Source organism: Anser cygnoides, chromosome Z (assembly GCF_040182565.1).
Source record: "Anser cygnoides isolate HZ-2024a breed goose chromosome Z, Taihu_goose_T2T_genome, whole genome shotgun sequence".
In the NCBI taxonomy this organism is placed as follows: Eukaryota; Metazoa; Chordata; class Aves; order Anseriformes; family Anatidae; genus Anser; species Anser cygnoides.
Genome location: NC_089912.1, coordinates 3,714,384 through 3,731,182, shown reverse-complemented (window position 1 = coordinate 3,731,182; position 16,799 = coordinate 3,714,384). Strand labels below are relative to the sequence as shown.

At 37.6% G+C, this 16,799-nt stretch overlaps 1 protein-coding gene across 12 annotated transcripts in view; it reads left to right on the top strand.

Moving 5' to 3' along the window:
• The window catches only part of ADGRV1 (adhesion G protein-coupled receptor V1), a 289,328-nt gene that overhangs the window by 55,259 nt on the left and 217,270 nt on the right, over positions 1 to 16,799 (top strand). For 11 of the 12 annotated variants that reach the window (XM_066988535.1, XM_066988533.1, XM_066988536.1 and 8 more), the window contains 12 exons: positions 743 to 923; positions 1,544 to 1,746; positions 2,400 to 2,529; positions 4,146 to 4,226; positions 5,581 to 5,720; positions 8,108 to 8,717; positions 9,664 to 9,879; positions 10,857 to 11,072; positions 12,271 to 12,515; positions 12,710 to 12,891; positions 13,635 to 14,446; positions 15,873 to 16,082. In XM_066988535.1, coding sequence (XP_066844636.1) covers positions 743 to 923; positions 1,544 to 1,746; positions 2,400 to 2,529; positions 4,146 to 4,226; positions 5,581 to 5,720; positions 8,108 to 8,717; positions 9,664 to 9,879; positions 10,857 to 11,072; positions 12,271 to 12,515; positions 12,710 to 12,891; positions 13,635 to 14,446; positions 15,873 to 16,082 — 3,226 coding nt within the window. The remainder of the gene's footprint in view (positions 1 to 742; positions 924 to 1,543; positions 1,747 to 2,399; positions 2,530 to 4,145; positions 4,227 to 5,580; positions 5,721 to 8,107; positions 8,718 to 9,663; positions 9,880 to 10,856; positions 11,073 to 12,270; positions 12,516 to 12,709; positions 12,892 to 13,634; positions 14,447 to 15,872; positions 16,083 to 16,799) is intronic. The other variant, XM_066988534.1, reaches the window with a different exon arrangement.

The following is a 16,799-nucleotide window of genomic DNA, read 5'->3' as shown; positions in this document are numbered from 1 at the left end:
AAAATGGCTGATGTAGGCTCTTGCTACACAGCTTACTGGTCCAATTTACTGCATACATACAGAGGAGCTAATGTGCATGGCTCTAAGAAACGGGCTGGTAGCAAGCTGCTCTTCAGGTGGGATATCCTAAGGGACTTTCAACTGACATTTGTAATCTACTCATTACCATGCCTCTAAATATGATCAGCTACTTAAATGTTTTCTGTATGTTTGTCCAACCATATCAAAACATAACGAAAGATGGAATTTTCTGAAGTGAATGTGTTAGCGTGTTTAGAGCAAGGTTATGTTAGTAAATCGTATGATCTGCAGGTCAAAGTGTCAGGTGGTATAATAAGCTCAATTTATTTGCTCTCTAAATTGGATTAATCACTGTAATGTCTCTTCATAAGCATAATTTCAAAAAGATTTTAAAATTTATCAGATATTTCATGTTCAGTACATGGAAATTAAACTCTGCTTTTCTGAAGATATACAAAACCAACCAAACAAGTATTTATTATCACTTATTTATGTAGTTTGAAACAATTCAGAAAATATGCCTTCCATTTCCAGTAGCTTGGAAGCATTGTTTTTGGAAAGCATATTCTAGACATAAAATGTTATCTTAGAAATTAGTTGAATTTATGTGGAGAGCAAAAATATTGTCCTTTGCTTTCAGAACTATACAGCAGATACAGCTGACTGACTATTCAAAGAATGTTGCATGGTTTGATTTCTCCATGATTTGGTCCTTCTCTAGGTGTTAAATTTGCATGTTATTGATGATGACATTCCGGAGTTAAATGAATATTTCCGTGTGACATTAGTCTCTGCAGTGTCTGGAGATGGGAAACTAGGTTCAACTCCTACCAGTGGAGCAAGTATAGATCCAGAAAAGGAAGCTACTGATATCAGCATCAAAGCCAGTGACCACCCATACGGTAACAATGATGGGAATTATACAGCTTTGTTTCAGATTATTGTGTAGTTCTTTCCAGTCAGATGAAAACTTTGCTTGGTTGTAATAGTTGAGGAAGCAATCTCATATATTCCACTTTATCTAACTTGAATTAATTCGTTGTTTATATACATGAATGAATACTGAATTAGTTTTCTTTTATAATTTTACAAAAAGGCCTCAAATCTTCCCTGACCAAACAAGCAATGATTCTCTTGTGAGGGCAAATAAAGGCTCTGCATGTAGTTGATCCTGTCCAGGTTTTTCATCAAATGAGAATTCCTGACAATGAGAGTCATTTCTCCATATGTCTTGTACCAGTAAATACGCAAAACCGTGGCCTGTGAGGCTCTTTTGGGAAGAGAAGGTTTTATTATTGTGCTGTGCCTTTTATCAAGACTGACAAGAATATCAGTGAGAGAGGGTAAGGCACACAGCACATCTCTGGAAATAGCGTGATTGAGGCTTAAGGGTATACTGGTATATGTGGTTTTTAATTTCAGAACCATCACAAGATATGTTATCAATCACTTTATTTAAATTGTTTATCATCTTTAAAATTTGTTATGAAAAGCCATGTAAGTAGTAATTCTTGTCTTCCAGGTCTGCTCCAGTTCTCTGTGGGGCCACCTCCTCAGCCAGGTGATAAAATGATTCTTCCAGCCTCTTCTGTGCCCCATATTACTATTAAAGAAGAAGCTGGACACGTCAGATTACTGGTAGTTCGTGCACAAGGCCTTCTTGGAACAGTTCTGGTGGAATACAGAACAGTGCCAATCACAGCTTTCAGTCCCAAAGATTATCAGGTATGGCAACTGCCAAGGTGGTATAATTGTTTTGGAATTAATTAGAGTTATTTATCGTGGAGATAGCTTTCAGTTTGACTGCTCTAGCCCAGCTATGATTCTTTCACAGAAAGACTACTTTACAAGGTGATGTGGCAAATGGATATGTAATATTCACTTAAAAATGTACATCATGTGACTTCTCCATTCTTTTCTCTGCAGTAAGTTGCATTGTCTAGGAAAAGCCTCTGGTTTTGAACTTTTTTTTTTTTTCTTAACAGAGTTTTCAGTGTAGCAATTTGTGAGTTTTGCTGTTGTTACAGACCATATTATTCAAGTGCATGTACAGGTTAACATTATGCTTGTACATACTGGGATTTGTATATGCCTAGCAAAATAACCTGCATGTATCTGCACTTGCTTGTCCAACTGATCATTTGTGCAGAAAAATAAGAAAAATGTACATTAATGCAGATGCTCACCAGTATGTCAACTTAGATGTCTTCTTCTTTTTTTTTTTCTTTTGTAAAACAGATTTTTCAGATTTTTTTTTAAAGCTTAAGTGAGGAAAAGTAGATGTTTTGAAAAAGACAAAATGAAGGTTCTGTTTCTTTTTTTTATATGGATGAAAACATTAGACTTGAACAAAAATATGAAGAGCTCTTATATTGCAGGCTGTTGTGGGTACACTGGAATTTCAGCCAGGAGAAAGATACAAGTACATTACTGTTAACATCACTGATAATACTATTCCTGAATTAGAAAAAACGTTTAAAGTGGAGCTGTTGAACCCAGAGGGAGGAGGTAAGGCACATATATCAGTCCCTTAGTTGTATTTTCATGACCTCTACTCGTTCATAAAAATCTTGTCTTTCTTGGCATTATTTTCTATGTTATTTCTGAAAACAAACAAAAAGCACCTCTACATCCCCACCCCCATACAGCTGTCTTTTTTCGTAGGGAAGAACTGTTCCTCAGTTCTTTTCTTAATCCTTGGTGGAAACAACCAGATCCCATAGCAAGTATATTATTACCATGTATTAGGGAAAGTGTATTACTGCCATCTGTTAGGTCATCTAAAGGCAATTGCTGCTTTTCACTTTGTATAACTTCATGGTTGGTAATGAGAACTAAAATAATGCAAAAATATATTAGCAATATGTTGCATTTCAAAAATATGGAATATTTATAAAATATTTAAGGCTAAACAGTCAAAGTGTTGTGTTTTTGTTTGTTTGTTTTGTTTGTTTTTTTTGTTTTGTTTTGTTTTTTCTTCCACATGAGTGAAATCAGAAGAACTGCAATACATAGGTCAAATGGATTATAGCAGTAATAGGCTGTGGATGTTGAGTGCCATAGGGAGTTTGCTGAGCTGTAGCTGCAGAGGTAGCTCGTAGATAACTGTCTGTAAGAACAAGACAAACACTTGAAAGAATTATTGGTTTGAAGGGCTAGTCTGAAGGGACGGCAAAGCATAGTGGTGCTGCCACATAAACCCCTGAATACCTTACAGATTTTTTTTTCCATTTGAGAAAAATTTTAAAGGAGATTGTAAAGCTTGTTGGAGGGAAAAGTAATTAGAAACACTGACAGCCATAAATTGATTTTTTTAAAAACTGATGTTATTTTTTTAAACAATTCAGAAATTGCAAGTGTGGTCCCTTCTGGGAGGATGTATCAGATCTCCTTGAATTAATCCAGCTCTCTGCTATGATTGTATGTGTCTATGGTGCAACATGGTCTCAGTGATTCTTTTGGTAAAGTCTTGAGACTTTTCACGTATTTTGTCTTTTTGGTTGAATAGTTGTTTTGTTAAAAGGAGTCAAACTTTTCTCTTTCAAATTGTTGTGACAGAAAATTTACAACTAACTTTAGTAATCCAGTAACTATATAGCCTTTTTAAAATGAGCCTTCTTTTTGGCCTTTCCAACACAAACACAAAGCTTATGAAGTCCCCATTAGTTAAGTTTTCTGCAGATTTTCCCAACATTTTCACTTTGTGAGAAAATATTAGAATAAGGAGCTTGAGGGACTTTATCCTCTCCCCCGCCTTTTTTTTTTTCTTTTTTTCAATTTAGATTCCTCCATGACAAGCCTCAGTTAGGAGTGAGAAAGGGGAAATACAAAATGGGGACACAAAGAGGGAAAGAGAGGAAAGATAAAACTATGTGTATGTGTTTTCTTTCATTCTGACCTCCCATTGCTATTTCCAATGTCATAAATTAAGTAAGAGGTGGCATATGTAAATATTTCAGTCTTTATTAGAACTCCTGTACACTTTCAGAACCAAAGTTGATACCTTCCTAGAGTGCTTCCCTCTTTTTTTCCTGTTGTCCAGAATAGTTTAAATTTCTCTTTGCTTGCGCTCTAATTTATAAATGTATATATGTGTATATATCTGTATGTCTGTCACCTTAAAGTTGCTGAGCTCTTTAGAAATGATGGCAGTGGTAGTGGTGATGGGAACGTGGATTTCTTCCTTCCAACTGTCCATCAGCATGGTAAGCATTTTGGATTAATCTTTATTTCTTTATGCTAACTGTAATATCCCTCATGAACTACGCTACTGACACAGGTTATCATAGTGTTATTTTGCTTGTGGTTTGAGATGCTTCATTTAGATATATCATAGAGTCCTGTCAAAACATTCTTTCCCATTTTAAAAAAGGCTTAATTTCAACAGCAGTCAATACTAACCGTAATACAGAAAATAACAGTTTCTCTATCTTCAAAGCTGTATTTTTATAGAACACAATGTAGTTATTCCAGAAGTAGTTTGAAAAATTAGCTTTGTTTGTAAATTTTGTAAAATTTTCTGGAGAGCAAAGAGGAGAGAAACTTTTTAAATTTAAGGTAATTTAAAAATTACCTGACTGTGTGTTTTGATACTTTCTTTTGCCACTTGCTTTATGCTTTGATCTCTGCATCTCAAAAATACTCTTAATAAAAAGTGGTGTTAGCTCTTTTTTTTCTAAAAGAATGCTTTGATTATTTTTCATTTTTGAAGTCTATTTTTGTCACAACATACAGAAAGCAAAGATAATTTAATCTTGAGAAAATTAAAAACGTACAATATGCAGAAATAAGATGAAAACAAAAGCACCTACTATGAGGGAAACGCTAACGATGGCGGATTTTGAATTAAACCCTAGAGACCTGAAAATATTGTGTTAGCACCCATTATCGAAATCAAATAATTTATTCCACAGTGACAGCCTGATTTTCTGTTTTATTTGAAAATACAAAGGAGTTCAGTTTGAACCTGAGAGTAAGTCTGTGGTTTAACCACTTTTTGGAACTTCCTGGGAAGTGTTGTTTCCTCTTCTGTGTTTCCAGATTTTTTTTAAAATGCCAGGCTCTTTCTCTTTCTAAGCAGCAAGTTATCTCACACAAGATGATCATTATAGTAGTAGAATTTCCTGGACTAGCTTTTTCTTTGTTCCAGCTTCAGTTAAAATAGTACCTGCTTTTGTCCTGTCTGCACTGCTTACACTGTGTTTTACCACGTAACTCTCCCCTACCCTAAATTCTAGTTCATTTTCCTTAATTAGACAAGTAATTTTATTTTTGATCCTCTCTTAAAATATTTGCATTTTATATGTTGCTTTGGAGTGTTGTTCCATAGAAGGGCTGCCAGGACTGCATTATTGAAAGTGAGTTCCTTATCCATGTGGATAATTATTCCACGTTTAAAAAAAAAAAAAAAAAAAAACCACACCACAAAATGCAAAACAGCAGAAATATTCCAGTTATGCTTTTCTGTGTGCTTTTTGTAACAAACTTCCTTAGCTGATTTCTTTCATTTAAGAAAAGATGGTATAAAAAAATAACTCATTTTGGCACTTGCACTTACAGCCAGCTTGGGAATTGCATCCCACATCGTTGTGACTATTGAGGCTTCTGATGATGCTCATGGTGTCTTTGAGTTCAGTACTGAGTCACTCTCGGTAAATGGAACTGAGCCTGAAGATGGAGATAGCAATATTATGTTGCAGGTTAGAAAGTTTTGGGTCTCATATTGCTATGCAGTCCTCTTTTGTGTCTATTTTACAGAGCATTCTGCAATATTTTTATAATAGGTCTACAGCATTTTAACTTAACTTTATCATGTACATTTGTCTTGACATTTTATACTTCACTTTCTAAAGTGTATCTTTCAGCTTAAAACTAAAATGTTTTATATAAGTTTAAATTTACTTCTACTTCTTTACATTTGAGGTATGAATATTTTAAAGTAAGTGCTGATGACACAACAAATACAGCAAAGCTAAGATGATAAAGATTACACTGTTTTTAAAATTAGTTTATTTTTAACCCATCATGTCAATGACTTTGCACTGTATATAATGGAGGGGCTGGATTGTGTGCAGCTTGCAGTTGGCAATGACATGCTTAAGATCCTCCGGGTAAGGATTAAGGGACATGGAAATAAGTTATAACAATAAGATGAAGTTGTTGTGGGAGTCTGCTATAGACCACCCAGCCAGGAGGACAACATTGCCAAATTATTCTATAATGAACTAAGGGATATCTCTAGGTCATCTGCCCTTGCCCCTGTGGGTGACTTCAACTTCCCAGATGTTAGCTGGGAATACCATACAGCCAATACAAACAGGTACTGGAAATTCCTGAGGCACGTTAACAAGAACTTGTTGGTACAGTTACTCTGGAAGCTGACTAAGAAAGGTGCCCTCCAGATTTGTTGCTTGTAAACAGTGAGGGTCTTGTGGGTGAAGTGGTGATTGGAGGCTGTCCTGGCCATAGTGACCATGAGATGGCTGAGTTTAAAATCTTTGGTAATAGGAGGAAAACTGCCAGCAAAAGTTCAGCCCTAGCTATGGAGACAGCAGACTTCAGACTACTCAGTGAACTAGTTTGTGAGGTCCCCTTGGAACCTGCTTTTGAAGGTATTGGAGTCCATCAGTGCTGGTTAGTTAAGTAACACCTCTTAAGAGCACAGGAACAGGCAATTCCAAAGAGTCAGAAGTTGAGCAAGCTGGGCAGAAGGCCAGCTTGGCTGAGCAGGGATCTTATTCTAGAATTTAGGCGAAAAAGGAAAATCTGTGGGCATTGGAAGCAAGGTCAGTTGAACAAGGACTACAGAGGTGATGTTCACTCAGAGTTGAAGCTGGCCAGTACTGTGGGGACAACAAAAAGTGCTTTTTTTAAAGTATGCTAACAGCAAAAGGAGGAGCAGAGAAAACATTGATCCATTACTTGTTGAGGTTGGTAACCTCACAAATAAGTACGCCAATAAAGCAGAGGTTAATGCCTTCTTTGCCTCTGTCTTTAACACCAATGATGGGCTCGGGGACACCCAAAGCTCTGAATTTCAGGACTGTGATGATGATAAACTCCCAGCCAACTTTGAACTTGTGCAGGATTTGCTGCTCCAGCTGGATGCATATAAGTCTATGGGGTCCAGTGGGATTAATCCCAAAGTACAGAAAGAGCTGGCTGATGTCATTGCAAGACCTCTCTCAATAATTTTTCAATAGTCTTGGAGTCTGGAGAGGTCACAGTTGACTGGAATTAAGTTAAACGAGGAAGTGCTGGATTCTGCACCTGGCAAGGGGCAATGCTGGCTGTACGGACAGGCCTGGGGACAAGAGGCTGAAGAGCAGCCCCATGGAAAGGGATCTGGGGGTTTTGCTTGACAGCAAGAGAAATATGCACCAGCAGTGTGCCTTAGCAGCCAAAATGGTCAACTGTGTTCTGGAGCATAAGGCACAGCAATGCTGGATGGTCAAGGGAAGGGATTGTCCTGCTCTGCTCTGTGCTGGTGAAGCCTCACCTCTAGCACTGTGTGTGCTACAATATATGAAGGACATAAACTATTAGAGAGCATCCAAAGGAGGGCTACTATGGTGGTGAAGGGTCTAGAGGGCAAGAAGTATGAGGAGTGGCTGAGGTCCCTGGGTTTGTTCAGCCCAGAGCAGAGCAGGCCGAGGGGAGGTCTCATGGCGGCCTGCAGCTCCCTCACGAGGGGAGCGGAGGGGCAGGCGCTGAGCTCTGCTCTCTGGGGACAGCGACAGGACCCGAGGCAACGGCATGGGGCTGGGACAGGGGAGGGTCAGGCTGGGGGTTAGGGAAAGGTTCTGCACCCAGAGGTGGTCGGGCACTGGGACAGGCTCCCCAGGGACATGGTCACAGCACTGAGCTGCCAGAGTTCAAGAAGCATTTGGACTACTCTGTCAGACATGCGATTTGATTTTGGGTGGTCCTGTGTGGAGTCAGGTGTTGGACCTGATAATCCCTGTGGATCTTTTGTAACTCAGGATATTCTGTGATTCTGTGACTTTGCTGTATGCCATTTTACACTTTTATGTTCTTCTTTCTTATAGTACAAAGAAATACATAAATCTTTGTGTTTTCCACTTAGGTTGTGAGAACTCATGGGGCCCTGTCTGAGGTGACTCTGTATTGGGTCATAGTCTGTGATCTTACAGAAGACCTGGTCTCTGCATATGGGAATGTAACATTTGATGTTGGCCAAGTGAGAGCAAATATTACCATACAAGTTTCTCCTGACAACGTGCCTGAACTGGATCAGGTGTTTTCAGTTTTGATCATCAATGTGTCCAGTGGTCGTCTTGGAAATCACACTAATGCAACATTAACAGTTTTAGCTAATGATGATCCATATGGACTGTTCATCTTTTCTGAGAGAAACAGACCAATAAAAGTTGAGGAAGAAACAAAAAATATCTCCCTGACAATAGTAAGGCTTGGTGGTCTTCTTGGTACAGTAGTGGTTACATACAGAACTTTAGGTGATGATGAAAAGTCACCCTTTCTTCCACCTGATGTTGTTAGAGCAATACAAGGAGAAGATTATATACCCATTACTGGTTATGTGATCTTCGCAGCCAATGAAAGCGAAGCCACAATATCTTTGCCTATTTTGGATGATTATGATCCTGAGAGGTCAGAATCTGTTTTTGTGGAGCTAAACAATACTGTTTTGATCGACAAAGTACAGGATCGGCCAAGTAAGTGTCTTTCATATGTAAACCCAAAGCTTAAATATGTAGGCTAATATTTATATTTAATAGGATAAAATGCAGCAATTGAAATTACAGTAAAATTTTACCTCTGCCTAACTCTGTATAGTTAAGAATCCTGTAAGTTATATGTCAGAGTATCTCACATTAAGTATGAAGATTCTGTGTGTCAGCATATATTTCCTTTACCACAAAATTTTGTCAGGGGTGGACATTTCTTTCTCCCTTCTGCATCTGCTTTATCCCAGGTGTTTTAGGCCAACTGTATTACTGTATTGGTTTTGTGTGCTAATACCTGCTCACCTGTTGTTTCTGTAAAGCACAATGATAGGAAATAAGCTAGTTGCACTTACTGAAAGCGAAAAAAGCCTTTTAAACATTAAGTGGTGTAGAATTGCAGCTTCATGCTGGCTTTTTAGCGTAGAGGATGTTTGCCCGATCAGATAAATTCAGGTCATTACAGCCTTATTTATGCTTAAGAGCTTCTTGGCATGCCTAATTTCCCTTCCCTCTCCCCCATGACTCTCCCACATTAATCTTGATTTTTAAGGGAAACACTACAAAAAATTCTACTGGGAAACTGAAAGGTTACTTATAGTTCATCATTGCTAGTGTAAAATTCTATTGTCCTATGGACAAATAAGTAAGTAATTTTGCTAGTACCTCACCTCTTCAAAGAACTGGTGTTTTGTATGCTCCACAGCAGGGTAGAATAATAAGTTAGTAAGAATGTGGATTTTCTGACATAATATAATTCAAACATCAAAAATATGCTTGTGCAGTTTGTAGTTATATTTTGTCCAAATCTAAAATGAAAATTTTATTGAAAGCTAGTAGTGGCCATCCACTAAACTCAGGTGTATGTATATGAACAGTATAGCCATATATAGGAGGCATTTCAGGCTTGCTCTAAGAGGTTTTTTTTATATTTCAGTTGTAAATTCTCCTCGTCTTGGATCAGTGGGTGAGACTATAGCTCATGTAATTATCAATGCCAATGATGATGCTTTTGGAACACTTCAGCTTTCAGCTTCAGCTGTGCGAGTTGCTGAAAATTATGTTGGACCAATCATTAACGTGACCAGAACTGGGGGAATTTTTGCAGATGTTTCTGTGAAATTCAAAGCTATGCCAATAACTGCAACAGCTGGTAAGAAATCAAAATAGCAGAAATACACATTCTGTGTTAAACCAGAAAGAGCATACTGTATGCTTCGAGTAACCAAAGCAAGCAAGTGTGTATTGAATGCAGTCTAGTAAAACAAGTAGAAAAAATACCAAAGTGTGAGATACTTACTGAGTGTACTTAGGAGACAGGAATTCAGGTCCTATAGAAGAGACCTTACATCAAATTTAAAAAAACTCAGAGATATCATCACTGAAGAATCTAGCAAGAAAACTAAGGAAAGGAATTGGCTGTTTGTTTCCCTGGTGGCCACTCACTTTCTCAAAAAAATAAAATAAAATAAAAAATCCTGTAGTAGTATATATAGCTAGTACTTAGTCCTTTGTACATATTTCAACCTACCATACATGGCTTATTTGAGTTTCTTGGAGGGAAATTGAGAGCTGGTGACTCCTCTGTGAAACAGACAAATGTTAAGCACAATTCAAGAAGACTTTTACTTTGCAAATGAAAGGTAAAGCTCTCAGGTGATCCCTGAAAAGCTCCACGAGGGAAGGAGTGACCTTATGTCCTTTAGTAAAATCTCCTTTGAAAAAGGTACTTCTGTTTCATTTTATCTCTTGGAAAGCCAGACAACTATCAGAAATCAAATATAGAAATGTCACAGTTGTGTGATCTTCTCAATGGAAGATAATAATGGACCTTTTGTAATTGCTTCTTGGACTGACAGTGTAAACTCTGTTTTGGCCAAGATGAGATTTATTTTCATCCATCCAGATATCTAAAAGGCACTAGGAAATAAACAATTGTATTTTCTGGGTATGAAGATAAAGAAAAAAAAAACACAAAAAACCACACCAACATATGAACACAAGGGAATGCAAAAAGAACAGATAAATATTAGTGCTGATAAACATTAGTGATGTTTCATAATGAACCAGAATGCCTTAATATTCTTCTGTGTTTTGATTGTTTTGTTATTTTTTCATGTACAAATCTAGGTGAGGACTACAGTGTAGCCTCATCAGATGTTGTCTTACTAGAAGGAGAAACAAGTAAAGCTGTGCCAATTTATATAATTAATGATATCAATCCTGAAGTTGAGGAGTCCTTTTATGTTCAGCTGCTGAATCAAACGACAGGAGGAGCCTTGCTTGGATCTTTGACGAGGGCAGTCATAACCATTGAGGCTTCTGATGACCCGTTTGGATCCTTTGGTAAATGAGTCTTATTTGCATATTTTCTCTTGTCCAGTAGCAATCTGCTGATTTGTGGGTGAGTTATTACTGGGCAATGGAATAAAAATTTTCAGAATACAAAAAGGGAAGTCTGGATGAACACAGTAAAGGACAAAATAAGATAAACTAAATTAAAACGTGTAAGTAAGGGCAAATGGTGCCCTTATATAGCGAAATTGAAGCATTCAGTCAACTTATATATCAAGATTTTGTGAGACGAAGGTGGATTTTGGAGTCTCCTAATGGGGATGGATTTTAATTTAATTTGTATTTTTTTATCTATTCTAAATGTTGCATTTCTGCAATAGCTTGAAGCTTAAGTTTACATGCCAAAACCTGTTTAGATAGTGCAGTGTCATTGTTTTACAAAATAATCAGGCAAAGCAGGTTTAAATATCTGGGGAAATTGGAAAGTACAAATATGACTTAAATTGCGTTCTTGTATGTTCTGGTTGTTAGTTATTGTAGTTTTTCTTCTTTCTATCATTATCAGTAAAATGGATTGTGGACACTTTCCAAAAATAGTTTCATTACACAGGTTTTGAGAAAAAAATGGTAATTTCAAAAATTTAATGACATTTTAGAAATTTATCTTTTCTATTTATTTTTTCTATTTCAGTATTTCTGGTGTATGTTTTCCAGCCATTTTATTTGACTTACTCTTTCTCCCTTTAGTACCCTACTTTATTTCAGTTATTCCATTTTATCAGCAAAATGTAAAGGAAATTGACAAAAGTAAATAATTCCACATGGATAATTCATTAACTTCATTCTTAACAACTAAAGATTTTATACAAGAAAGACTTATATTTGAAACAATTTAGATGGAATATGTTGACACATTTTTTCCATACGTGACATAAAAAATGATAAAAAATTTCCTCACTGGGAAAAATTACCTTCTGACCGTCTTCTAAAAACTTAGATCATGGCTAGCCTTGAACAATGGATACGTTGGAATAAACTCTTGGGTGGGGGCTGAATTTTCATGCCAATTTTATTTGCAGATAAAATGATACTGAAAGTTCAATTTGAAGTTTAAACCTGATTAACATTTTTTTAATTGTGCAAATGAATGCAATCAAGTGAAATAAAATATATAATTCAGTAACTAGGATGGTGTTTTTATTTTAAATATTACTGTTAATGAAATACACCTCTTTGTGCTGCACTTCAGTGTTCCAGATGACCGAATTTACTGTGGAGGAGCCTGAATCTGGATCAGTACCCATAAATCTGCCAGTAATCCGCAATGCTGGGACACTTGGTAACGTTACTGTTGAGTGGGTTGCTACCATTGGTGGACACCCTGCTGATGAGGACTTGCAGGTTGCCTCAGGCAATATTACTTTTGCCCCTGGGGAAGCCTTTCAGATGCTACTATTGGAAATCCTGGCTGATGATGTTCCAGAAATAGAAGAAGTAAGTCAAGCACTTACATCTTCCTTGAAGATGGTATTAATTTTGACTTGTTCTAGAAATATGTATGATGGAAAACAAGAAATGTTCCGGCAGGAAGGTGCTATAATTTCATGTTATACTTTGCTTGTAATTATTGTTAGAAAAACCACAAATTGTCTAGCTGCATTACTTCTTTTTCTTTTCTTCTCTTTGAGATTGTCCGTGTAGAATTAACTCAGGCCTCCAATGGTGGTGCTATTGGGTTAGATGGCGTGGCAAGTATTATAATACCTGCCAATGATAATCCTTATGGCACAGTTTTCTTTCATCAATCCTTATATCGAGTTCAGGAGCCACTAGAAAGAAATTTGCTGGCAAACATAACAGTCAGGCGAAGGTTTGTATAATGTTTGCTTTATTTGTAATTACTATTTATTCTTCACTTTTGTTTTCACTATAATGTCAAATTTCATGCTCCTCTCATAAAAATATGTGCATCAATTCTTTGATCTGCCATCTCAATGTATTTTCATTTCAAACACATTGTTTTTGAAGTAGATGTCTGTGTATTACATAAATTACTTAAACGTAGTATACATTGAAATGCACAATGTAAACTCAGCGTACACAGTGTACTATTCATTTTGTCCGTTTAATCATCAAATCATTTAAACCTGCATGGTAGCCTGTTCCTGTGATTTGAACAGGAGGACAAAATGGCCAGCCCTTACAGGATGAAAATAAGAGAAGGAAAACAGGTTTTATGCATGTGATCCTAGAGGAAGGGTGATAAGTCTGGGCGTCACTGGCTTTTTCTTCCTTGCTAGTAAGGAGAGCTGCCAAGTCCTGAAGAAGACTAAGTTAACTCCTAGAACCAAATGTTTACAAATATGCATTCTTAACAGACTACTACCTAAGCTATAAATAATCAAACTTGCTATCCACAAAAAAGTAAGATAACTCAGTTATTCTGGTACTAGTTTCAAAGGGAATGCATTTTGATGTGTTATTTGGAATTTTTCAGCAATTCAGAAAGGGTCAGTTGATTTTGTTCACTTCTATTATTAACCCAGAAACATGTAGAATATTGGACATCCTTTGTCAACTAACAGAACTTTATTTTATTATAATGTCTTTTAGTGAGGGAAGATTTGGTCAGCTGCAGATTTTCTACAGCACTTCTGAGACTGACGTTGTAGCTCTTGCTGTGGAGCAAGGTCAGGATATCCTGGCCTACTACGAGCCTCCTGTACAAGGAATTCCTGACAAACCATCCAAGACCAGAGTGAATGTGTCAGCAGCAAGTGACCCTGTGTATTCCTGTGCAGCTCAGTGCCTAAAAGAACAAGCATGTTCGGCCTTTACATTTTCCAGTGCCTCAGGGATTCCTCTCTGCCTTTGGCTGACGTCAGATATCAGCCCATTAACTAACACTTCAGGGTTCCGGACCTACAAGAAAAACGTTACCAGTGCATTCGCCCTCTTCAGCACACAAGCCATCGCTGGCAGTGATTATGAACCTGTTACAAGACAGTGGGCCATAATGCAGGAAGGGGAAGAGTTTGCAAATCTAACAGTTACCATACTGCCTGACAGCCTGCCAGAACTGGATGAGAGATTCACTATAACCCTTTTGAAAGCAGAACTGATGAACGTCTCAGCCAGCTCAAAAAACCAACCAACCATAGGACAGCCAAATACCTCCACAGTTATCATAATGATGAATGGAGACGCATTTGGAGTGTTTAAGATCTACAGTGTAAGTCCCAATGCAACAGAGGAAGGTCTGTATGTTGAAGTAGAGGAACGTCCTCAGACCAACGTGCAGCTAATGATACACAGAACAGAAGGCAGCCTGGGACAAGTGACAGTGGAATGGCATGTCATTGGTGGGACTGCTACTCCAAACTTGGATTTTATAGGTGTCGGTGAGACTCTGGTGTTTGCTGAAGGTGAGACAAGCTCTTGTTTTGGCTTCTGTTTTGTAAAACTAAGAAAAAGAAAAAAGAACGTGACAAGTACACGATACTGTGGATGTTTTGACAACTGATATCTTCTTCTTAGGCTAAATTTTCCTGAATGCTAAGGATACACGTGCAAAAGAGTATGGTTGTTCATTAGCATGTAGCATTATCTTGCAGAACACACACAGTGGTAGCAAAGCACAATGAAATATCTAAGCACAATAAATATCTAAGGGTTTTTATTAAAGAAATATTGCAGTATAAATATTGCACTATAAAGATTTCCTTTACCACATAAGTAAGGATTAATAAAGTCGAAGATACTTGTTACAGCAAGGATAATGGAAATGAGAATCAGGCCTAAGTGGTCTTTTGTTAGCCCTCGGTCACTACAGTACTAATTTTTCATGACATCTCTTTAAATTCTGAGGTCATATTGTAACATAACAAAACATATTTAAACGTAACATAACAGAACATATTTAAAAGAATTGCAAACAGGACAAACAAGTCCCTCTCAGACATTACTTAAGTACCATGCAGCATGCTGTATTTTATGCTGTATTTTATTTTTTCAAAGTCTGAGTTAATCGAACTGATATTTTGAAAGCAATTTCCAGGTGCGTAGTAAAGATTCTAGTGTGCTAGCTTGATAAATCATCTGAATAGTAAGGCATGGCTGCTGGCAATGATTGTGAGGCTGCCGTGTAATTACATTACCAGTTATAAGTTTAGTAAAAACTGATTTTGAAGTATTTTGAAAGACAATCTAGCAGGAAATACATATGTATTCTGTAAATTGATATTCTAATGATCATAAAACACAGCTGGGTTATGCACACGCACTGAACAACAGGATTGTGTTGTAAATTTTAATGGATATATAGCGACTAGAGATTAACGGTGTTTGCTGCTTACATTATTATTCTTTGATAGTCCCAAAGGCAAGGAACTAACAAAATGTCATCCCATTTCAATGCATTCCCTGGCTCAGTAAATGTACTCATATTGAATGTACACCCTTGTGTATATGGTTCATCGGAGAGCTTAGCACCTGGCAATTTATTTTTTTTTTCAAGAATGATATTCCCCTTTTCTAAGTTAAATTTTAAAGTCATAGAATTTGTAATGAAAATAAAGAATTCTAGGCACTCAGAAATAATTCCTATATAATTAATTTCTACATAGTATATTTAAAGATGTGATCATTTTATTGGCTTAATGTGACTGATCAATAGTAATTAGATAAAATTTCATAATGACATTCACTGACTTCCAGAAAGGTAAATAAGTTTGTTTCATGCAATTTTAATATATTTTATATATTTAATTATTTTCAAAATGAGATGATTGAGTCTTTTTACAAGGTGGTTTCCAAGTGGACACACGGTTGTATACGTTCTTCTCCTTGTAGGTGAAACAAAGAAGATGGTCACGCTGCCCATTATAGATGATCCAGAGCCAGAGGATGACGAAAGTATTGAAATCAGCCTGGTCCATACTGAAGGAGGGAGTCGAATTTTGCCCAGTTTTGACACTGTCACAGTGATTATTCTGGCAAGTGACAATGTGGCAGGAATTATAAGCTTCCATACAGCCTCAAGATCTGTTATTGGTTGTGAAGGTGTGTTCTTTGTGTTGACCACGCTCAAATTTTAATGTCAGTTTCCATCTTTGTGCTTTCGGTTGATAATGACTCACAATGATTGTGCTTCACTGTTCAGAGAACACCAGCAAGAAGAGAATATCCACATACTTGACATGTACTTTAAACTCTTGCAAGCATTCATAGAATCATAGAATGCTTAAGGTTGGAAGGGGCCTCTGGAGGTCATCTGGTCCTTTCTGCCTCAAGCAGGGCCACCTAGAGCAGGTTGCTCAGGACCATGTCCAGGCTTTTGAGTATCTCCAAGGAGGGAGACCCCACAATCTCTCTGGGCAACCTGTGCCAGTGCTCCCACACAGCACAAAAGTGCTGTCTGATATTCAGAGGGAACCTCTTGTGCTCCAGTTTGTGCCCGCTGCCTCTTGTCCTGTCCCTGGGCACCACTGACACGAGCCTGGCTCTGTCCTGTTCCACCCTCCCTTCAGGTATTGAAGGACACTGATGAGATCCCCCTGAGCCTCCCCTTCTCCAGGCTGAGCAGTCTCAGCTCTCTCAGCCTCTCTTCCCATCCCTTGATCATCTCAGTGTCCCTCTGTTGGAGTCTTCCCAGTACGTTTAGGTCTGTCTTGCACTGGGGAGCCCAGAGCTGGACCCAGTGCTCCAGGTGCAGCCTCACCAGTGCAGAGTAGAGGGGAAGGATAGCTCCCTCAGCCTGCTAGGGATACTTGGCCTAAT